General features: G+C 37.5%; 2 protein-coding genes across 2 annotated transcripts in view; one reads left to right on the top strand and one right to left on the bottom strand.

Annotated features, from left to right (window-relative positions):
- CNTLN (centlein) overlaps positions 1-24,860 on the top strand; it is a 492,075-nt gene that overhangs the window by 334,391 nt on the left and 132,824 nt on the right. The window lies entirely within an intron of this gene.
- Positions 14,880-15,793, bottom strand: LOC138163189 (TATA box-binding protein-associated factor RNA polymerase I subunit D-like). The gene has a single exon (XM_069090664.1). It carries the CDS (start codon positions 15,506-15,508, stop codon positions 14,909-14,911), a length of 600 nt encoding a protein of 199 aa, XP_068946765.1. The 5' UTR covers positions 15,509-15,793; the 3' UTR covers positions 14,880-14,908.

Here is a 24,860-nt window from a genome sequence, read left to right as displayed (position 1 = left end):
AGTAAAGAGAAAATGGGCTTTTCACTGCTGAAGGACTAGCCATTGCTGAGAAGAGAAATAGAAATAGATACAGAGGCTGTGGCCACTGGGAAGTAAGAACTATGGTAAGGGATAATGCTAGAACATTCCCAATGAATGTGCAGCAGTGGAGGGTAAATGAATGCTCTACTATCAGAGATGGAGTTGTACAGGGGAGGCAGGTAGCTCATAGGTGGATGATCTGTAGAGAAAGAATCATACTACTATTGACAGGGACAGAGCCTGGGTAAGGCAGAGAGGTGAGAAGGCAACCTATAGAAAAGAAAGTCAAAGGTTGTTTTCTATGGTGGGATGGATAGGGGAAGAAATGCCTCTTAGAAAGGTGCTGTTGGTGCCTTCAAATTTTCCCACCCGGGGTAAAGTCCCTGATGCCCCACCATAATTAAGTTCTGGTTTTATAAGGAAAAAAACTTAACATGTAATATATACTTGCAGAAATTATGTACTTTTATGTCTGTGTCTTATATCTCAGATTATGATTGGAATAATGATTAAAACAGATAATTATATATAGTGTGTATATAGATAATTATGTATTATGTGTATGTATATATACACATATATATTTTTGAAATTTTTTGTTTATTGTGGTGTGACTCATTTTTTAAAAGATTGTTTATAGAGGTTTGATTCATTCATTCACAGTATTTCCTTTTTGTCATAGCTTAAGTTATAAGAACAGTTACAAAATTTTTTAATCATGATATAAAGTTTCCTAAAAAAAGTGTGCTGATGTATATCCAATGGTACTGGATTCAAGTTAGATGAACACTAGTTAGATGTGATAGTGGTGATTCTTGTAGGAATTAGATTAGATGACTTCTCAAGTTTCTTCCACTTATGAGATTTACAGTGCCTAGCTCATATTAGCACTTTAATGCATGTTTATTGATTCATTAATTGAGTCTGTCTTGAAAATTCTGGACGAAGAGTATGAAATTGTACAGTCATGCAGTAGGTACTAAACCTGAACTCATTTAATTTTATAATATAAGAGTGTTTGGGGAACACTTTTTTGCTATTCTTATAGTAAAATATTATTATATATTAGGTGCTTATATAGCTTAGCTTAGTTCCTATGTAGTATAGTCCCAGTTCCAAATCCAAAATCCACCTTGGGCTCCAGAATCAGCCTCCATTTCTTCTCTGCCAGATTGTCTAGTTGCAACATCCCCCTTCAATCCTGTCTCCAAGGTTGCCATTGATTGAACTCCTGGGTCTAGTAGGGTCATCCCTGGCACCTGAAAATGAGTTCAGATGAAGCAGATGAAAGGGAAGGAAGTCCTTCCCCTTCCGTCAGTTCACTTCAATGGTGCCTGTGCTGTGGGCAGGATAGAGAAAGAAAGCTCTCACAGAAAAAAACATGAACCAGAAAGTGAGGCAAAAAGAAGGTGACCATCACAGTCTCTCTGGTTTTAAAGATGGAGCCTGTGACATTTAAATAGGCAATCAAAGGAGGCTATACCTACTACTCACATGCTAGGGAAAAAATGGTGTCTCCATCTTAGAAGATCTGGGCATGCTCAGGATTAAGCCTTTCAAGGCTCCATCCATGTTAGGTGAGCTGGATGCTACAGAATTAAGCCTACTTTACACATTTAAGTAGTCAATATTATGTTAAGATAATCAGATGGTTCATCATTAGGATGTTCCTATTATCAGGGGATAAAGGAAAAACAAAAGTCATCTCAAATATTTAAAGAAATGCCAAATAAGAAGTGGGATCTTAAAAGCATTAATTGCACAATCAATAATCTTTGTAAGAAGTTAAAAGAATTTAATGCCTATTGAGTACATTGATACTGAGTGACTTTATTTTACATAAATTCAACAATTTTATATTTTACATATATTTTCTGAAAATAATTTTTAATTAAAATATTGAATTATCTTTCTTGGCATAGTAAACATTCTACATTATTGTAAAAAGGAAACCAGAAGGGAAAAAGCAGAATATATAAGCTGACCTTTCGGAGTTTGCAAGTACAGTCCTAGACAGGAAGGGCCTCACTAATAATTGAACCAAAGCATGTTCAAGTGTGAGGCCAAAGTCTTTACAAGAGCTAGGTGTAAATGCCATTCTCTTCTGTTAGCAGCATATTGCCTAAGTGTATTGTGTCTTTAGAGACCCATTTCTTAACGTGAAAGCTTTCCAAGAGCAGAATCTGACAAAGGCAAACAAGAAGAATGCATATTTTAAGGGAAAATGCAGTTTGATACAATAATTGGATCTTTAAAAAATGATGGATAATAAACTTCACATGATTTAATTTTGTGTAATTTAATTTACTGTATAGAAAAAAAAATTTCCCGTAAAAGTTGTTTTAAGTAACTTTAGAAATTATTTTCATATGCTTTCTTATGGTGATTGAATTAATCCTTTTTAAAATTATTTATTTATTTATTTTTAGTTTTCAAGATTAATTTCTACAAGATTTTGAGTTAGTTTTTTTATCCCCATCTTTCCCCTACCCCCACCCCAAAATAACAAGCCTACTGAATACCCCTTGCCCCAATCTGTTCTGTCTTGTATCTTCCCCCATTACCCCTCTAACTCTCTAGTAGAGCAAGATGGGTTTCTATACCACAGTACCTGTATATCTTATTTTCCAGTTGCATGTAAAAAACAAATTTTTAAACATTTGTTTTTAAAACTTTGAGTTCCAGATTTTTTCCCTTCTTCCTTCCTCACTCACCCCCACTGGGAAGATAAGCAATTCAATATAGGTTGTACATGTGTAGTTACCCAAATCATTTCCATAGTAGTTATAATGTGAAAGACTAACTATGTTCCCCTCCCCACTATCCCTCCCCCCACTTATTCTATTTTCTCCTTTGACCCTATCCCTTTTCAAAAATGTTGTTTATAACTACCCTCTTCCCTAGTCTGCCCTCCCTTCTATCCTCACCCCTCTTTTCCCCTACCCCGCTATTTTCCTGTAGGGTAAGATACCCCATTGAGTGTGTATGTTATTCCCTCCTGTATCAGCAATGCCATATTCACAATGCCTATGGAGATTACAAATATGCTGATATAATTATCCATTACAAAATACGTCATGCTTGCCATATGGGGAAATAAACTAGAAAATTTATTAAGATACCAAAAGACTGAGTCCCAAAACCAGAAAGTGAAAGCCATCAGAGTAGTTATGATATTGGCACAGGTAGATAAAGTAGAAAGCACCCACATTTTCAAGCCTTTAAAACAGAACAGGCTACCTCAGGCAAAGGTCCTCCTCTCCCCACTCACAGCAACCACCCAGCGTCCGGGAAGCGCGCTCCCAGCAGCTCCGGCCCCTGGCAGTCCTCAGCAGGAGTCCTTAGCAGAAATTCTGGCTAAGTCAAAAAGGGCTTTGCGCTGCCGCTGCCTCTGCTGCTGCTGCTGCCGCCGTCACCACCACCGCCAGGAATGCTAGCTTGGCTTCTGCTTCCTCTTGCTCCGCCCCTTCCTGCTACATCAGCAAGTCCAACGGGGCATGGAAGATCTTTAAATCCCATAACCCTTACACCTCCTTAAGCCAAATTCAGTGAGAATCAGGTTGTCCCATTCCCTTTCACCTTCCTGCTTTCCCCCTCCATTGTAACAGTTTTCTCTTGCCTCTTTTATACGAGATAATTTACCCTAATCTATCTCTCCTTTTCTCCTTTTCCCAATAAATTCCTTTCTCAACTATTAATTTCATTTTTTAGATATCATCCCTTCCTCTTCAAATCATCCTGTGCTCTCTGTGTATACATGAACATACATATGGCTACACTCACATACATATTTATATACACATATACTCTCCTATATATACATAAAGATGTATGTATACATACATATACACACACACACACACATATAGATTCCCTTCAAGTATCCTCATACTGAGAAAAGTCTTATGAGTTACAATGATTGTTTTTCCATGTAGGAATGTAAATAGTTCAACTTTAATAAGTTCCTTATGATTTCTTTTTCCTGTTTACCTTCTCATGCTTCTTTTGCTTCTTTATTTTCTCTTTGACCTGGGAACTCTGGAATTTCACTAAAATATTCCTAGGAGTTTTCTTTTTGGGATCTTTTTCAGGAGGTGATCAGTGAATTCTTTCAATTTCTAATTTGCCCTCTGGTTCTAGAATATCAGGGCAATTTTGCTTGATAATTTCTTGAAAGATGGTGTCTAGGCTCTTTTTTTTTGATTATGGCTTTCAGGTAATACAATTAATTTTAAATTATCTCTCCTGGATCTGTCTTCCAGGTCAATGGTTTTTCCAATGAAATATTTCACATTGCTTTCTATTTTCTCATTTGTTTGGATCTGTTTAATAGCATCTTGATTTCTCATAGAGTCATTAGCTTCCAATTGCTCCAATACAATTTTTTTCACTTTCTTTTTAAATTAAATTTTGTTTATTTTTAGTTTACATCATTCATTTCCACAAGATTTTGAGTTACAAATTTCCTCCCCATCTTTCCCCCTCTCCCCCAATTTGCTCTCTCCTATATCCTCCCTGCTCCCCCCTCTGACTTTCCAGTAGGGCAAGATGGATATCTATGTCCCAGTGCCTGTATATCTTATTTCCCAGTTGCATGTAAAAATAATTATATATATATGTATATTTAAACATTTGATTTTAAAATTTTGAATTGCTGATGCCTTCCCTTCCTCCCTCATCACCCACCCTTACTGGGAAAATAAGCAATTCAATATAGTTTGTATATGTGTAGTTATGCAAAACATTTCCATAGTGTATATTGTAACAGACTGAATATATTTCCCTCCATCCTATCCTGCCCCCCACTTGTTTTATTCTCTACTTTGACCCTGTCTCTTTTCAAAAGTGTATGCTTCTAACTTCCCTCCTCCCTCCCCTCCATCATTCCCTTTCTCATTCCCTTCCCTCCTACTCTCCTGTAGGGTGAGATACCCTATTTAGTGTGTATGTCATTCCCTCCCTAAGCCAAATTCAATGAGAGTAAGGTTGACTCATTCCCCTTTGCTTTCCTGTTCTTCCCCTCCATTGTAACAGTTTTCCCTTGCCTCTTCTATATGAGATAGTTTACCCCATTCTGTCTCTCCCCATCTCTTCTCATTATATTCCTCTCTCACCTCTCAATTTCATCATTTAAGTATCATCCCTTACTATTCAATTGGTCCTGTGCCCTATGTCTATGTATACTGTACACATATATATATACACACTTTCATATGTATTCATACACCCATATACCCTCCTATATAGACATATATATGTATGTATATATATATATATATACATACATACACACATTTCTATTCCCTTCAAGTATTCTCATACTGAGAAAAGTTTCATAAGTTACAATTATCATTTTTCCATTTAGGAATGTAAATAGTTCAACTTTGATAAGTTCCTTATGATTTCTTTTCCCTGTTTACCTTCTCATGCTTCTCTTGCTTCTTGTATCTGAATGTCAAATTTTCTATTCAACTCTGGTTTTTTCATCATGAATGCCAGTAATGTGTATGAAGCATGGAGTTTGGGAGTCAGCCTCAAGTCAAGAAGACTTTAGATGGATACTTTATATTGATTGATTCAGATTGTGACTCACTGAATGATATCTTTTGTTTAAGAATATGTAGCCACTTTAGTAGTAACTTGTCTTCTTTCATCTTGATTGGAGACTGGCTTCCAATCATCCTTAACTCAATCAATCATCCTTAAGGAGTACAAAATGCAAAGTACAAAGGTCTCCTACCCCTAGCTCCCAGTAAATCATGTTCTTATTAGTCCACATTAAGTACCCAAGGAAAGGTTCTTTCATCTTGACTTGAGGCTGACTCCCAAACTCCATTGTTCCTCTTCCATGCTCCTAGCTCTTGTCTGAATTCACTCAACTGTCACCTGAATTCACAGGTGGGCAACAACCCAGCTTCTGGTCAAGCTCTTTGGTCTAGCTCCTGTTTCAGTTCCTGGTCCAACTCCACAAATCAAGCTTAGCACAGTTACAACAATGTTCATACACATTGCCGGCACTATCAATTCACTTTCTGTCTGTGAAATCAACAAAGACCAGCAGACAGGGTCTCTATATGAGAAATCAACACAAATCATCAATAAAGTCCCAGGACCTCTGAAAACATCAGTAAAACCCTCCTTCAGGACTTCTGTATACAGACATCAGGAAAGCCCTCTTTCAGGGCTTCTGAACCAGTGGTAAGGTTCCAGTGTTTCTGTAACAACTTCAGTGTCCTCTTTCAGCAGACAAGTCTGATAAAGTAACACCAAACAGAGGCAGACAAAGTGCAGGCACCACAGCCATCCTTCTTTCCAGTTCTGTTCAGTCCCAGCAGTGCTCAAGTTTTTATATCATCAACTCCTTCCTGTTCCACCCTCCTCTTACATCCTTCTTGTTCCAGTCTTTGGCAAGTTCCTCCCATTGTGGGCTTCACAGGTTGTTTCTAACAAAAACTGGATATAATCACAGGTGAGGCTCAAAGGCACTTAAAGAGCTGAAACAAGGAGCTAAGTGCTTGAACTACAAAAACAAGGAGCTAAGTACGCCTTTGTTTCCTTTACAATCATTCTTGCATGGGTTCTAGATAATGGACAATGCTTTCCCAGTCACCAGCAAAGCCAGGTGCTTGCTCCCATATTTTTTACCGTGATGTTTTCAGCATGTTGTCAGATGCCTTCAATGAGGGTGAAAATGGCATCAAGGTCAGCTACCATACTGATAATTATTTAACTTGAAAAGACTACAAGCCAAGAATAAAGTGGAGGGAGAGTTGGTGTGTGTGTGTGTTTTGTTCACAGATGATTGTGCGCTCAATGCAGTCTTTGAGGTTGAGATGCAACAGAATATTGATCAATTCTATGGTGCTTGTTCTTATTTTGTTCTGATAATTAACACCAAGCAAACAGAGGTTTTCCACCAACCAGCACTGTAACATCCATATGTGGAGCCATGAATTCCAGCAAATGGAGAAATTTTGAATGCTGTGGATTAAGTTCACTTTCCTGGCAGTATACATTCCAGTATGCATAGATGATGAGGTTGCTGCATACATTGCCAGAGCTAGCTCAATGTTTGGGGCACTCCACAAGAAAGTGTGGGGGAGAAGAGGTAATAGACTGCCTACAGAACTGAAGATTTATATAGCCATTGTGTTAACATTGTTGTATGCCTGTAAACTTGGACCTTATAGCAGCATCATTTGCTGAATTGCTTCCATTTGAATTGTCGATTCTGAAGATCACTTGGCAAGATAAGGTACTAGACGCTGAGGTCCTTTCTCAAGCTGAGCTGTCAGGCATTCAACTCTGCTGCAGAGAGTTCAACTACAATGTGCTGGCCATGTTGTTCAAATGCTAAACGTATGTTTACCTAAAAAAAACAATCCCTATTTTATGGAGAACTCACACAAAGCAAGCATTCACATAGAGGTCAGAAGAAGCAATACAACGTCTTTTTGAAGAGCTTTGGAAGCCATTGTGAAACATGGGAGACACTAGCACAGGACTGCCCAGCATGGTGTGCCCACATCAAAGATGATGCTTATAATCTGTGAGCAAATAATTGCAGTAGCTCAAAAGAAAGATGAGATGCAAAAATTTAGAAACATCTCCAGTCTAAAAGTTCATATGGACTATTTGTGCCCAACCTAGAGTAGAGCCTTCCAAACTTGTATTGGTCTGATTCACCACACTCAAATACACTGTACCTTGACTCTGACATAGTGATGTCATTTTGGTCCTCTTTCAACATGAAGGACAACAACCGACCAATCAGCTAATCAATCCTTTTGGAGAAGAATTGTTAAGGTAATATGTAAGAAGATTGAATAAATAAGAGGAACAAGGTCATGAAAGGCTTTGTGATATCCAATTCTAGGTGTCTAATAGTTATGTGCAGGTGTGAGATTGGAGTTCAGCAAGGGGTTTACGGCTGGATAAATAGATTTGAGAACCATCAGCATAGAGATGATAATTGAAATTGAACTGATAAGATCACAAAATGAAATTGTTTAACAGTAGAAGAGAAGAGGGCCCAGGAGAGAGTACTGTGGGACAGATACAAGATGTGACTGGGATGAAGGAAAGTGAGAAGAAATGGTCATATAGATATGAGGAAAATCAGGATAGACTCATGTCATGGAAACCCAGAGAGAATAGGCTTTCAAATAGAAGAGAGTAATTGATAGTGTTAGAGGCTTTAGAGAGATCAAGAAGGATAAGGATTTTAAAATGTCTTTAGGAGGGCTGTTTGTCCCTCATTCTCAAAGAGGACCATCACATCAGGAAGATGATACAATGACATGCAAGTGAATTGGATTTAATTGAGGGAGGTCTGGGCAAAATCACCAGCCTTACTTTCTCTTCTGGAGCCATCTAAGTCCAGTGGCCAGATTTAGATCAGGATGACTGTAGATCGTCCCAGGATGCAGTGGATGACCTCGGCCTTTAACATGTCTCAGTTTGACTGAGGCAATGCCCATTCAATGAATAAGGCTTAATAAGAATTGAGGAAGAGAATGGACTCTTTAACTAGTCAAAAATTAAAAGTAAGCAAGTAAATACATGAAAAAAATCTGATCTGCGAGGGGTTTCTGGCCAAAAGAGAAACAATTGCTATTTACATTCATCCTGAACCAATCAGTGCCCAAAGAATGACCAAGTAGGGTTTGACCTAAGACCTACTATTGGCCAATCAATGAGATCCAGAGGGATTTGGGGTTAAGGCTGGTCTTTAAGTAAAAGAAAAAGATTTCAGAAATTAAAATTCATATTCTCTTTGGGCAGAGCACCAGGAAGTAAAGGGATGTGATACCTTATGTTGACAGAAGGAAGGGGCAGAGAGAAAGAGAGACAGAGAGACGGAGATAGAGACAGACAGAGACAGAGAGAGAGAGAAAAGAAAAAAAGGCATTCCAGTTTGGTATCCAGTGGGTAGCTCCTTTTCTACTCAAAGAGGTTGTTATTTGTCCTTCATTTCAGCTCAGAAAAAAATTATTTATTTTAAATTTTTGACTAAGTAAAGAGGCCATTTTCTGCCTCAATTCTTCTTAAACCTTAATCACTGAATGGGCATTGCCTCTGTCAAAATGAGAATGTTAAAAACTTTAACTTAAAAAGGCCAAGGTCCCCCATTGCATCCTGGGCCATCTCTAGTAGTCTTGATCTATATCTGGCCACTGGGCACAGATGGCTCCAAAGGAGAAAGTGAGCCTGTTGCCTTTGTACAGTCCTGCCTCACTTAATTCCAATTCACTTTCATGTCTTGGCATGACTTCCTTGATGTCATGGTCCTCTTTGAGAACAAAGAACAAATAGTAGCACCTCCCTGATGTCCTTAGGAGGGCTGAGTCAAGATGGCAGAATGAAAGTATAAAGTCTAGATCTCATTCTGATTGGAAAAGCCAAGAAGTCGTAGTTTATCATTTTTCCAACACAGAGAAGCTCAGAAAGTCAGACATAGAGATCTGCAGACAGTGGGGAGGAGTACTGGCCAAGAGTATATGATGTGGCAGTAAGCAGGGAGCATTCTAGCAACCAGGAATTGAGAGAGGGCTAAGACAAGGTACCAGAAAGAGATTCTAGTTTATTCCTGAATGAGTTCTAGATGCCATCTGGGAGCTGTCACCCACCACCCAATACAAGGTCCCAGATCCAGGGTGGAAGAGAGCATTGCCCCTACCTATGTACTAAGCCGGAAACAACTTTAAAACACAAATGGTAGTTCCCTGTGACTCTGATTCCAGGAGAAGAGTGCAGCATTCCAGACCAAGAGGAAGTGGCAGTTTACTCATTCTGGAACTGCAGAGCTTCCCAGTGGTTCACTTATCAAGCAGCCATTTGCTGAGACTCCAACCAAGAACAAGGCTCAAACCTGGGTCAGAAGACCCAAAACAGGAGAGCAGTAAATAGATCTTCTCCTGATTCACACTACTTTGGGAGCACTGAAAGTTTGTAGGCCCCCAGCTAAAGCTATGAGTGCAGTAGCACAAAGGAAGACAGAAACTCAAATCAGACAGTCTTTTCACTCCATCCCAGAAGTGTGCAGAGCTCAGAACTAAGTTCAAAGTCAAGAAGTAGGCTAGAAGAATGAATAAACAAAAAAGGAGCCCAACCATAAAGTACTATTATAGTGACAGGGACGCTTAAGATACAAACCCAGAGGAAGAGAATGACTTGAAGAAATCTACAAGCAAAGTCTAAAAGATAAATTCAGCTTGGAAAGAAGTTCAACAAGAAATTCCTTGGAGAGTTAAAGAAAGAACTAAACATGATTTCAAAAACCAAATGGGAGCAATAGAGGAAAAATTGGGGGAAAAAGTCAAGAGCCAGGGAAGAAAGATATAAAAAAAAATCAACAGCTTGGAAAAGAGGTACAAAAGCTTACTAAAGAAAATAACTCTTTGAGAGTTGAAATTTGCCAAATGGAAGCTAATAACTTGAGACATCAAGAAATAATAAAGTTTAAGAAACTGAAAAAAAAATAGAAAAAAGTGAAACATTTTATCAAAAAAAAAACAACTGACCTAGAAAATATTTTGAGGAAAGATAATTTTGTTAGTCATTGGATAACCTGAAAGCCAAGAACAAAAAAAGAACCTAGACATCATATTTTAAGAAATCATAAAAGAAAACTGGCTTGATATCTTAGAGCTAGAGGACAAAGTTGAAATTAAAAGAATTCACAAGTCACCTCCTGAAAGAAACCCCCAAATGAAAACTCTTGGGAATATCATAACCAACATTCAGAACTCCCAGGTCAGGGAAAAATTACTGCAAGCAACCACATCCAGAAAGAAAGAATTCAAGGACTGAGGAGGCACAGTCAGAATAAAAAATTATTTAGAACCACCACCACAAAGGAGCAGAAAATTTACAATGTAATACTGCAAAAAGAAAGGCACCAAAGCTTTAACACCAAAAATAACCAATCCAACAGAACTAAGTATAATCATAGAAGGGAACAAGTGGATTTTTAACAAAAGCAGAAGACTTCCAAATATTTCTGATGAAAAGATTAGAACTGAATAGAAAACTTGATGAAGAAACTCAGATGTCAAGAGAAATATAAAAAAAGTAAACATATATGAGAAATCATAAAAGACTAAACAGAGTTAGACTATTTGCATTCTTAGAATAGACTAGATGTGGAATGAACTGCTCTGGGAAGGAGGAAAGGGAAAAGGATAATGAAAGTAATTATCTCTTAAATTTTGTGTACAAAGTTTATATAATGAAGAGAGAGAGTGGTGGGGAATGGATGACACTTGAACCTCACTGTCTTCTGACTTGGTGAAAGGAGGGAAGAATAGGCATACACAGAGTTGGGCATGGAAATACATCTCACTCAACAAGCAAATAGGAATGGGATTAAGGGGAAAAAGGAAACAAGAGGTAATAGAATAAGGAAGGTGTTAGTCAGTAGAAATACTCTTAAAGACAGGGAAGGGAAAAAAATAGAAGAATATGTATAAGAGAATAGTGTGGAGGTAAATACAGTTAGCAATAACAATTTTGATTGTGAATAGGATGCACTCACCCATAAAATAAGAAAGAATAGTAGAAGAATCTGACAGTGTGTTCTTTACACTTGCAACAGAAAGATTAATACAGAGTTAAAATGAAGGACTGGAGCATAATAGGGCATAAAAACTTCACAAACAAATGCAAAAAAGCAGAAAAATTAGATATCATCTTTTGCAAACCTAATACAATATTATATTCAATAAAGAGTCTTTTAGCAAAGATGAAAAATTAATTGGAAGCTAAATAACTTAATACAAAAAAATGAGTGGGTCAAAGAACAAATTGTCGAAATAGTAATTTCATTATAATAATGGCAAGGTTGAGAAAATATACTGAAATTTGCAGGATACTACAAAGCAGTAATTAGGGGAGATTTTATATCTTTAAGTTTATTCAATAAAAGAGAGAAAGAGCAGATCAATAAATTGGGAATGAAATTTTAAAATATAACCTAGGGATCCAACAAATGAAAAACTTGCAAATAAACACTAAAATAGAAGTACTGAGCATCAAAGGATAGATTAACAAAATTGCAAGGAAAAACCAAACCAACATCTAATTAATACATAAAAGTAGGAGCTGGTTTTGAAGAAATTATTAGGAGTTATTTCACATAACTATATGTTGATTAAACTGACATTCTAAATTAAATTGATGAACAGCTACAAAACTATAACCTGCATAGATTTACAGAACAGGAAATAAAATACTTAAATAATCCTTTAGAAAAAGAAATTGAACAAGCCATAAATGAATTCTCTAAGAAAAATAAACGAACTATCTGATGGCTTTATAAGTAAATTCTATTAATTCTAATTCACATAAATTGTTTGAAAAAAAAAGTAGGTAAAGATTTCCTTCTATAACACAAATATGGTCTTGATAACACAAACCAGGGACAGTCAAAACAGAGAAAGATTCCCTTAATGAATACTTTTTTTTAAAAGCAATTGGAACTAAGTAACTTGCTCAAGGTTACACGGCCAGTTATTTTGTGTGGGTGCCAAGTATCTGAGGCCGGAACCGATCCCAGGTCTCCTGATGCCGGGGCCGGTGATCTTACTCACTGTGACACCTGGCTGCCCCTCCCCTAATGAATATTGATGCAAAAATTTTGTAAATAAAAATATTAGCAAAGAGACTACATCAACATGTCACTAATATACACTCTGAACAGGCTAGATTTAGGCCAGGAATGCAGAGCTAGTTCAGTTTTAAGAAAACTGTAAGCTTATTGACCATATTAATAATAGAGCCACCAAAAATCTTATGATCCTTTTAATAGATGCAGAAAAAAACACTTTTGACAAAATATAATACCCATTCCTGTTTTTTAAAAAAAATTTGAAAGCATAGAAATAAACTGAACTTTCCTTAATGATAAGTAATTTATATCTAAAAACAAAAGCAAAAATGACATGCCATGGGGGGAAAGCTACATGAATTTCTAGTAGGATCAGGGCTGAAGCAAGGATATCCATTATTACCATTGCTATCAAATATTGTACTAGAAATATAATAACTAGCAAAAAGAGAAGAAAATGAAATTGTAGGAGTAAGCATAGGCAAAGAAAAAAGAAACTCTTTTTTTGCAGTTGATATGCTGGCTCATTTAGGGAACCCTAGAAAGTCAACTAAAAAACTATTGAAAATTAATTTGGGCAAATTTGCAAGATATAAAATAAATTCACATAAATTGTCAGCATTTGTGTATATTACTAATAAAATCTGGTAGGAAGAAATAAAAAACCCATTTAAATAAAGTATTGACAGCAAAAAAAAAATACTTCAGAGTCCAGCTGCCAAGGTATACACAGAAACTATGTGATCATAATTACAAAACACTCTTCATAAAAATATAGATCTAAATATTTGGAGAAATGTTAATTACTGTTGGCTAGGCTTAACCTATATAATAAAAATAGCAATACTATGTAAACTAATTTACTTATTCAATGTACTTATTCACCAAAGAATTACTTTATAAAATCAGAAAAAAAGTAATAGCAAATTATATCTGAAGCAACAAAAGATTAATAATATCAGGAGCGGCTAGTTAGTGCAGTGAATAGAGCACTGGAGCACCAGCCCTGGAGTCAGGAGGACCTGAGTTCAAATCTGGACTCAGACACTTGACACACTTACTAGCCATGTAACTTTAGGCCAGTCACTTTAACCCCAATTGCCCTCCAAAAAGCAAAAAAGAAAAAAAAGATGAATAATATCAAAGAAATCAGCTTGGAAGGAAGGGAGCTTAGAAGTACCAGATCTCAAAGTATACTAACTACAAAGCTGTAATTATCTTTTTTTTATTTTTCAAATGCTTTATTAGCTTTTGATTTACATCATTCATTTCCGCCAGATTTTGAGTTACAAATTTTCCCCCCATTTTCCCCTACCCAGTGCCCCAAAATAGCAGTCCCACAGGATATGCCCTCCTCCAATCTGCTTTCTCCCATATTTTCTCCCATACCCCATTCAACTTTTCCAGTGGATCTCTATCCCCCAGTGCCTGTATATCTTATTTCCCAATTATGTGTAAAATAGTATTAATAATAGTATATATATATATATATGTGTGTGTGTGTACATATATATATATATATATATATATATTTGAATATTTTATTTTGAAACTTTGAATTCCAGATTCATTCCCTTCCTCCCTTGTCACCCACCCTTACTGGGAAGATAAGCAGTTCAGTATAGGTTGTACATGTGTGGCTAATGCAAAAAAAATAACATAGTAGATATATTGTAAAAGACTGACTATATTTCCCTCCCTCCTGTCCCACCTCCCACTTATTCTATTCTCTTCTTTGATCCCGTCCATTTTTTTTTTTTTGCAAATTTAGAGTGTTTATTAGCTGGCCAGTGACTGCCTCCCAAGTATAGGTCTTGGGGGAGAGAGCCCTGAGACTTCTGCAGAGCAAGTTTTTATAGAGGAATACATTACTTCTGGGAGCAATGATGTAGTTAGCAACGCAATTTACAGTTTAAGACAGTTGGTACCACACGGAGGTAGGGGGTTAAGCAGAGCATGAAGGACAACAGGGTATGAGGCCGTTTCTAGCAAAGACTTGGGTACAAATAGATCTGTATCTGGGGTTCAAGGATGTGATGTTTCTAGCAACACAGGTGTAAAGTCCCCAAACTGATGTGGCCTAATGGGTGGTTTCCAAGGACGTTTCAGATTCTGTCATTCTGTTGATACCCACCGATGTAAAAACAACTGGGACTCAAGATCTTTGAAGTCTGAAAGTGGAAATAGTATCAACTAGTCACTTCCATTTCTTTTCCCTATGTCCATGGAAGTTCTTTTTTCTGGGCAAACCTTTCATCTTTCTTGCACTTATTTTTATTTCTATTTAGCACTCTTTTTCATCTTTGTCTTCACCTTCTTGGGGAATTCAGTACTTATTATGAAACAACTGTTCTCCACTAATTTAACATCACATTCATCTGGACCATCCAACTGGTCTTCCACATTGGGTTCTTCTATAGGAGAAATAGCCCCGTCATCATCTAAATATTTGTATCTTCGTATACTGAAATCTTCTTTTTCTAAATCTTCACCAACATTCAGATTCTTCAGAGCTTCTCTGAGATGGGATTCATATTTCTGTTCCTTAACATAGTTGAAAAATCCTCTTGCAACTGCTTGCTCATAGCCTAAAATTTTCTTCCAAAGTAATGGTTTCTTTCCATTCTCTGATTCTACCAAAGGGAACTGTAAACCTTTATCTTTGAACAAGTCTTTTCTTTTTGGTAGAATAGCTAAAGATGGTTGTTTTTTCAAGCTTCCTTTTGGCCTTCCCCTTGGTCTTCCCGTTGGCTTGTATTTTCTTCTTCTCTTCTTTTTCTTCCAATTTTCAAAAACAATGCGCAAATTAAATGGTTCAAGTTCTGAAGAAGAGTCACTTAAGTTATCTTGCAACTGAGTATTTGAAGGTGACTGTATCATATTCAAGGTAGATACATTTCTTGGTTTTCAAATGGGTGAGGTGGGATCACACTGTGTTTTGAATAAACTGCTGCTAGAATCTGAGTCATCAGTTTCATTGTTTACCAATGAACCAGTTGAAGCCCAAGTTGTATGACTGAGAGGGGTTTTCTTCTTCAAACTCCCTTTCAAATTCTGAGTTTCGTCCATTACTCTTGGATTAAAATGTTTATCTTTAATATCAGGCGCTCCCTTGCCACTTGCAGAGATGAACACAGCTAGGAAGCCGCACGAGGGATAAAAAATGATCCCGTCCATTTTCAAAAGTGGGTGCTTCCAACTTCCCTCCCCCCTGCCTGCCCTCCCTTCCATCATCCCCCCTCTAGTCCCCTTCCCCCCACCCTCCTGGAGGGTGAGATACCATATTTAGTGTGTATTTCATTCCCTCCTCTAGCCAAATTTAATGGGAATAAGGTTGACCCATTCCCTTTTGCCTTCCTATTCTTCCCCTCTATTGTAACCATTCTCCCTTGCCTCTTCTTTATGAGATAGTTTACCCCATTCTGTCTCTCCCCATCTCCTCTCATTATATTCCTCTCTCACCTGTTAATTTCACCTTTTAAGTATCATCCCTTCCTGTTAAATTGGACCTGTGCCCTCTATCGATGTATACCTGTAAACATATATACACACATTCACAAATGTATTCATATGTCCATATACCCTCATATATGTATATATATATATATAGTCATATATATTTCTATTTCCTTCAACTACTAAGAAAAGTTTCATAAGTTACAATTATTGTTTTTCCATGTAGGAATGTTAATACTTCAACTTTGATAAGTTCCTTATGATTTGTTTTCCCTGTTTACCTTCTCATTCTTCTCTTGCTTCTTGTATCTGAATGTCAAATTTTCTATTCAGCTCTGGTTTTTTCATCAAGAATGCTTGAAAATCCTCTATTCCACTGAATGACCATATTTTCCCCTGAAACTTGATACTCAGTTTTGCTGGGTAGGTGACTCTTGGTTTTAATCCCAGTTCCTTTGACCTCTGGAATATCATATTCCAAGCCCTTCGATCCCTCAGTGTAGAAGCTGCCAGATCCTGAGTTATCCTGATTATGTTCCCACAATATTCAAATTGTTTCTTCCTGGCTGCTTGTAATATTCTCTCCTTAATCAGGGAATTCTGGAACCTGGCTATAACATTCCTTGGGGTTTTCTTTTTGGTATCTTTTTCAGGAGGTGGTTGGTGGATTCTTTCAACCTCTATTTTGCCCTCTTGTTCTAAACCATCATGGCAGTTTTCTTTGAGAACTTCCTGGAGGATGATTTCTAGGTTCTTACTTTGATCATGGCTTCCAGGTGGTCCAATAATTTTTAAATTAACTCTCCTGGATCTATTTTCCAGGTCAGTGGTTTTTCCCAGGAAATTTTTCACATTGCCTTCTATTCTTTCATTTGTTTGGATCTGTTTAACAGCATCTTGATTTCTCATAAAGTCATTAGCTTCCATATGCTCCAGTCTAATTCTGAATCAATGATTCTCCTCATTGAGCTTTTGAGATTCATTTTCCATCTGGTAAATTTGGCTTTTTAAGGTATTCTTCTCCTCGTTGCCTTTTTGAGCATCTTTTGCCATTTGAAATAGTCTATTTTTTTTTAAAGCAACTGAGGTTAAGTAACTTGCTCAAGGTTACACGGCCAGGTGTTTCTGGGTGGGTGCCCAAATTCGATCCCCAGGTCATCCCAACACTGGGGCCGGTGCTCTTATTCTCTCTGCTACTGGCCACCCCAAGTTAGTCCCTTTTTTAAGGTGGTGTTTTCCTCAGTCAGGCTGTTGCCTCTCATTTCATAATTTTCTTGCATTGTTCTCATTTCTCTTCCCAATTTTTCTTCCACTTCTCTTATCTGCTTCTTAAGGTCCTCTATGGCCTGTAACCAGATCATATTTTCCTTTGAAGCTTTTGGTGCAGGAGTTCTGACTTCACTGTCTTTGTTCTGTTCCATGCTTTGCTCCTTTTTGTCTCCAAAATAGGAGTCTAATGTTGGAATCTCCTGTCTGCTTTATTTCCTTTGCCTGGTCATGTTGCCCCTCAGTCACTTGACCCCTGAGCTTTTTGCCACAGTAAGACTCTGCCACCAGACAGGGGAGCTTTTGTCCCAAATGCTGGTTTTTTCTCAGCTGCTGGAGGTATTAGATGGGTGCCCTCTCTGAGGTCTCCACAGGCTCTGGCAAGCTGGACACACACCCCAGGACCTCCACCCTAGACTGCAATCCAGATCCAAGCAGGTTAAAGCAAGAGCGATTACTCCTCAGACTGGTGCTTGGTCCCCCTACAGTCTGCAGGCCAGGAGCTGAATCTGCCACGTGGCGCTGGCTGGCTGTGCTGGTATCTGAGGGGCTTCTCGCCCCGGGGTCAAAAGCCATGCAATCCCACTTACTGGGTCCCAAAGTCCCGACTGCACTGACTTTTCACTTTGTCCTTCGCATCTATGTGTTGATAAATCTGGAAATGGCCACAGCTGCTGCTGATCTGGAGTCCCTCTGACCAGTGGCTGGTCAGGCCTGCCCTGGGGCTAAAGCATTGGTGTGGGGCTGGGCTCAGCTCCCAGAGCGCTTCACTGGCTGATTCCTGCCAGTCTGCCGGTCTGTCCTCAGCAGGAGGTTAGCTTCACTGTGTCATTTTGTGGGTTCTGCAGCTCCAAAGTTTGTTTAGAGTCACTTTTTTACATGGATTGGGGAAGGTGGAAGCTGGAGCAGCGGGGAGGTCATGCTTCTACTCTGCCATCTTGATTCCACCCCCCCCAAGCTATACTTATTAAAAGAATTTGGTATTGGGTAAGAAATAGAAAGGTTGATCAGTAGAACAAACTAGGTATACAGCATGCAGAAATAAATGAATACGGCAGCTAGTGTTCGATATACCTGAAGGTCCCAGCTTTTAGGGCCAGGAAAACTGGAAAGTAGTCTAGCAGAAACTAGGTTTGAACAAGAGTCTTACCCTTTACACTAAGACAAGCTCTAAATGGCTGCATAATTTAGACACAAATGGTGACATCACAAGCAAATTAGTGTTATATGAAAGAAGCCTTTAAAATCTATGAATAGTGAAAGAGTTCATGATGAATCAAGAAAACGAGAGTTTTACAAGATATAAAATGGATAATTTTGATTGCCAAAAATTAAAAAAAATTTTCCAAGCAAAATTAGAACTAAGATTAGAAGAAAATCAGGAAACTGGGAGAAAATCTTTGCATCAAGTTTTCTCTAATAAATTCTCATATCTAAGATATATAGGGTAGTGATTAGAATTTAGATTCAGTTGGATAAGTTTCATATGTTATCTATCCAAATGTATGTCATAAACTGAAAATAGATATCCTTTGTTCACTTAATCTTTTCTGTGTTGATAGTCAGGCCTAACTAGTTTGAGAAATTACAGATCTCATTCAGAGATACAGTGTTCCAATATTTGATGGAACCAGCATAATGTTATCCAAAATTAGAAGCATCTGGGTCATCCACAGGGAATCCATCTTCAGCTTAAGATGCAGTATTGAATCTCCTTCATTACTAATACCTTTATTGAACATACATTTCCTTGTTATATACCTTCTGTGATATTTTAAATTATAGAGTTCTTGAATAGATTCCTTTTGTTGTAATTTTTTTTTTGCCCTTTGGAGGGCAATTGGGGCTAAGAAACTTGCCCAAGGTTACACAGCTAGGTTTTTTTTGTGTGGGTGTTAAGTTTCTGAGGCTGGAACTGAACTCAGATCCTCCTGACTCTGGGGTTGGCGCTTTACTCACTGTGCCACCTAGCCGCCCTTTTTGTTGTAATTTGTAAGTATGGATCTGAGACATTTTGTTGGGAGAGAGTGTTTAAGATTGCATTTCGGTCTACCAAATGTAATATTTTTTCATAATTAGCAAATTGTAAGTACTGTAAAATCTTTCAATTACAACATCTTTCAATCAGTTGTGAAATTGTTATGATGTGGTCTATCATTGATTATTAGTTGTGGAAATCTGTTCACGTAACTTATTACATAACTTATTAAGATATTGCAAAATTGTGAAAGTAGGTCAGTAGTTATTGATGATGTCTCATTCTTTTCTTCAGTATTAATTTCTAAAAATTTTCCCTCACTTTTTAGTCTTCTCTTTTTTTACATAACTTGTGTATCAAAGCTGAATACCCACAGTTTTGTCACATCTAGCATGAATCTCCTTTCTATACACTTAATTCTATCTGACTGCTTTTTCTAGTCTTTAATGCCATTTCTCTCTCCCCTATAAACACATAAGAGACTGTGATATTAGAGTGGAGGTTCATAGTTCAAACAACTTCCACAATAAAATGAGTTTGTTATAATAATATTTGTAGATATTTTCCATTTTTCTTATATTTCTTTTCTTCTTTTAAAAATTAACAGCACTGGGATGGATCGCTTTGCTGTCCTTCCAATCTTTTTTTTTTTTTAAAGCAATGGGGATTAAGTAACTTGCTCAAGGTTACACGGCCAGTTATTTCTGGGTGTGGTGCTGAGTATCTGAGCCTGGGATTCGATCCAGGTCATCCCGACACTGGAGCCAGTGCTCTTACTCGCTGAGCCACCTGGCCGCCCCCCAATCTTTTTTTAAAAAGTCATTTTATACTTAGTTTTTCTTTTTTCTTCTAAGAAAATATTGCTTATAATCATCTGTCATTGAAATGCAAATAGCAATGACTTAAAATTTGGGAGATCTAGGTGCAAATCCTTTCACAGATTCTTACTACCTATTTGACTTGGAGCCCTTAGTCTTCTAAAGTGTTGGTTTCCTTGTTTTTAGAAAGGATAAATTTGACTTGCTGACTGACCTCTGACTTCCCTTCTTCTCCCAGATCAATGACCCTTTTTTTTAAGATTTTACAAACAAGTTTATATAATGAACTATTGGTGTTTCAGGACACCACCTCTTTCTCTTTGACAACTATGTCAAATGTTAGCTGACTGAAGTGGTTTGTAGGCTCTGTTGCTTTTTTTTTTCCTTGTGGCAATGACAAATCAATTTGGCATCTACATAAAATAATTATGCCGTGTCATTTCTGTTGTCCATTTCTAATTTTCATTAATAATTGCTTGCTTAAAGAGGATTCTGGGAAGATGGCAGGGTAGGTCAGAAAATTCTAAACTCTCCAGATTTTCCCCACAAACAAGACAAAACAGCACCTTGTGCCAAATGTAGAAGTGTAAAAACAAGCAAGAGTTGGGGTAGAACAGTGGGCCTCCTGGGACAATTGAAAGAAAAATCTCAAAAACAAGGTTTGGTTCCTGGGAAGTATAAACACCTCCAGGTTAATTCCACTGAAACAACAAGTGGCAAGCCCTGGGGATAGCTAAGTGGAAGGTAGCCTTAGATACCATCCACAGGAATTTTCACCATTTTGGGAATTGAGCATCTGAATGGGGAAAAATTGAGGGAACCTTTTCTGATAAGGGATGTCAGCTACATCTGTGCTGCTGAGATGTGGCCCTGGGCAAGAAGGAACAAGAACATACCAGTGAGCTCAGAAGCAGTGGGGTGGGGATAGCACTGGTTGTGGGAATTCACAGGAGGGCAGAGTCCTTGGTTTCTGTTCCAGGACAGAGGGGAAAACTGAAGGACGATCTGAGGCCAGAGACATCTTACCCCATATCCCAGTACTAGAGGTGATTAGAATAACAGATTTCTATTAAAAAAAAACGAACAGGCAAAGGAGAAAGAACCCAACCATGGAAAGTTACTATGGGAATAGAGAAGACCAGGGTTTGTCTTCAGAGGAGGATATTAAAGCCAAAAAAATGCCTCTCCTACCCCCAAAAGTAACATCAAATGATCATGTTAAAATTATTTTACTGAGCCAGTCTCTAACCTGAGAATGACAAAACAGCAGACCAGAGACAGAGTGGCAGTAGTAATCAGGTTGCTGTTTAATTAATTAGTTAAACTATGAGGAACAAAATTTCAAATCTAGAATTATCCTGATCAGAATTCCACCTTCCTGAAGTGAAGACAGAGATTGTATACATAAATCACAATGGGAAGGGAAGGGTGAAGGTAGATTACAAACAATTGTTTCCACCTTTGCATCTTGAAACTTAAACTTTGACTTAAAGTTGCACCCCAATTCTCTCTCCACCCTGTGGCCATGTCATGATTGCATTCCACAAATTTCCATCAAATTATTGAGCTCCAATCCAGATTCTGCATTTTTTTGTGTGTCCCTGAGGCCCGACGGTTACCAAGGTTTTATTGTGATTTGGGGGTCATTTTTCTACAAGAAAATGTTTCTGATGGCATTGTATGACTTATAGGTCACTAGATTCTAGATTAAGACCCTTTTATATGTTGAAAAATATAGTAAATAGAAAAAAATATAATCAATAGAATTGCTGAATTTGAGGGGCCCATTGTTGCAGTCATTCCTGCATATTTATATATAAAACATATATGTATGTATGTATGTATGTATATATGTATGTGGAGAGGAGAAGTGACAGAGAGAGAGAGAGAGAGAGAGAGAGAGAGAGAGAGAGAGAGAGAGAGAGAGAGAAACACTTGGATTTGGAGTCCAAGCTGTATAAGGTTAAAATCTAGTCTGTGCTCCTTAAAATTGGTACCTATGTGACACAGAGTAATTAGCAACCTGTCTCAACCTCCATTACCTCAATAAAATGAAAGTATTTTACTGGCTGATCTATAAGATTCCTTCCAACTCTAAATCTGTGATCTTAAGTATTGATTATTTGACATTGAGAGATACTATATATTTTTTTCTTTTCTCTATTACTTAAAATGTATTTGTTTTATATACTTTGGTATCATGAAACATACAAAAATATACTGATAATACTGCAAAGGTAAAAGACCCCATTTAATGAAAAACTATTATTTTAAAGTTTAATGAGGAAAAGATGATTACCCTGAGAAACAGCGCTAAATCAAGCCTCTAAATGGAATCTATAGTGACAGAACCCATAAAAAGATGGAGTGAAAGAATTTTCCAGATTAAGATAACTTGGAAGAACTTCAGGAATGATTTGGCTCCCTTGGGTAAAAGGAGAGACATCCCAGTATGTATGGTGTCCAGGCAAGTCAGCAGGAGGTTCTTATCCACAGCACAGATCAGCAACCAAGGCTCCTCAGTCTTGGCCCAGCAAGGCAGCTGTGAGGCCTCCAGCCCCATTGCAGAACCCCAAAATGCAAGACCTAGAACCTTGGCACAATAGGCATGATCAGGCTGGGCCACTCCCAACATAATTGGCAAGCTGCAAGCATCTGAGGCCCTCATATGGAAATGGGCTGTAAAAAATGAATAAGAAGCATACAAGAGCCCTAAACCATAGAAAGCTACTATGGCAATAGGGAATCAAAACATGAACTCAGAAGAGGACAACAGTGTCAAAGTGCCTACATGTGAAGCCTCAGAGGGGAATGTTGAATTTTTCTCAAGCCCAGAAGGTCCTCTTGGAAGAACTCAAAAAAGATTTTACAAATCAAGTAAGAGAGGTAGAAGAAAAATTAAGAAAAGAAATGAGAGCTATGTAGAAGAATTTTGAAAAAAAAAGAATCAACAGCTTGGAAAAATAAGCATAAAAATTGACTAAGGAAAACAACTCCTTAAAAAGTAGAAATGGCAAATGGAAAAGGACGCACAAAAACTAACTGAAGAAAATGATTCCTTAAAAATTAGAATTGGGCAAGTGGAAGCTAATGACTCTATGAAAAATCAATAATCAGTCAAAATCAAAAGAATGAAAAAATAGAAGATGTAAAATACCTCATTGAAAAAAGCAACTCACCTGGAAAATAGATCCAAGACAGATAATTTAAAAATTTTGGGACTACATGAAGGCCATGATAAAAAAAAATAGCCAGGACAGCATCTTTCACAAAATTATCAAGGAAAATTTCCCCAATATCCTAGAACTAGAGGGTAAAATAGTCATTGAAAGAATCTACTGATCACCTCCTGAAAGAGATCCCAAATGGGAAACTCCAAGAAATATTGTAGCCAAATTTCAGAATTATCAGATCAAGAAGAAAATACTGCAAACAGCTTGAAAGCAACAATTCAGATATCAAGGAACCACAGTCAGGATTACACAGTACTTAGCAGCTTCTATATTAAAGGAATGGAAGACTTGGAATATGCTATTCCAGAAGGGAAAGGAGCTTGGACTACAAACAAGATTCAGCTCTCCAGCAAAGTTGAGCATAATTTTTTGGGGGGAAAGATGGAAATTCAATGAAATAGAAGACTTTAAAACTTCCCTCATGAAAAGACCAGAGCTGCACAGAAAATTCTATCTTCAAATACTAGGTTCAAGAGAAGCATAAAAAGATAAACAGAAAAGTAAAAAAAGTTATTTAATAAGATTAAACTGTTTTTACATCCCTATATGGGAAGATGGTATTAGTAACTCTTGAGATGTATTTCTGTTAGGGCAGTTAAAAGGAGTATACATAGACAGAGGGTATGGGTATAAATTGACTTTGATGTGATGATAAAAAAATTAAGGAGTAACAAAAAAGGATTGTTCTGGGAGAAGAGGAGAGGAAGAGGTGTAGAATAAGGTAAATTATGTCACATGAAGAAGTGCAAAAGACCTTTTACAGTAGAGGGAGAGAAGGGAGGCTGTGAGTATTGTTTGAACCTTACTCTCATTGGATTTTATCAAAGAGGGAATAAAATACACACTTAGTTGTATATAGAAACTTATCTTACCCTATAGGGAAGTGGGAGGGAATAGGGAAAGAAAAGGGAAGGGGGGTCAAATAGAAGGGGGAGCAGGAAGGAGGACAGAAGTAAGAGGGGAAAGAGAAAAAAAGGGAGGGGATGATAGAAGGGAAGGCAGATTGAGGGAGGTAGTGATCAGAAGCAAAACACTAGTGAGGAGGGACAGGGTGAAAGGAGAGAGAAAAGTATAAGAAGGGGGTAGGGAAATGGGATGGAAGGAAATACACAGTTAATTATCATAACTGTGAATGTAAATGGATTTACTCTCCCATAAAATGGAAGCAGCAGCAGAGTGAATTAAAAACCAAAATGTTACAATATGTTGGTTACAAGAAACACATTAGGAGCAGTGATAAAAATAGAGTAAAAGTAAAAGACTGGAGCAGAATATATTATGCTTTGGCTGACATTAAAAAAAAACACAACAAAAAACAGGGTAGCAATCCTGATCTCAGACAAAGCGAAAAGAAAAATAGATCTAGTTAAAATACATCTTGCTAAAAGATACCATAGACCATGAAATAATATCAATACTCAACATATATATATATGTGTGTGTGTGTGTGTGTGTGTGTGTGTGTGTGTGTGTGTGTGTGT

This window comes from Petaurus breviceps, unplaced genomic scaffold (genome assembly GCF_028583685.1).
Source record: "Petaurus breviceps papuanus isolate PSGF00001 unplaced genomic scaffold, PetGlider_PUasm1.0 187, whole genome shotgun sequence".
NCBI lineage: Eukaryota > Metazoa > Chordata > Mammalia > Diprotodontia > Petauridae > Petaurus > Petaurus breviceps.
Note: the sequence above shows the minus strand (reverse complement) of the source record. Positions and strands in the feature narration are given on the sequence as shown.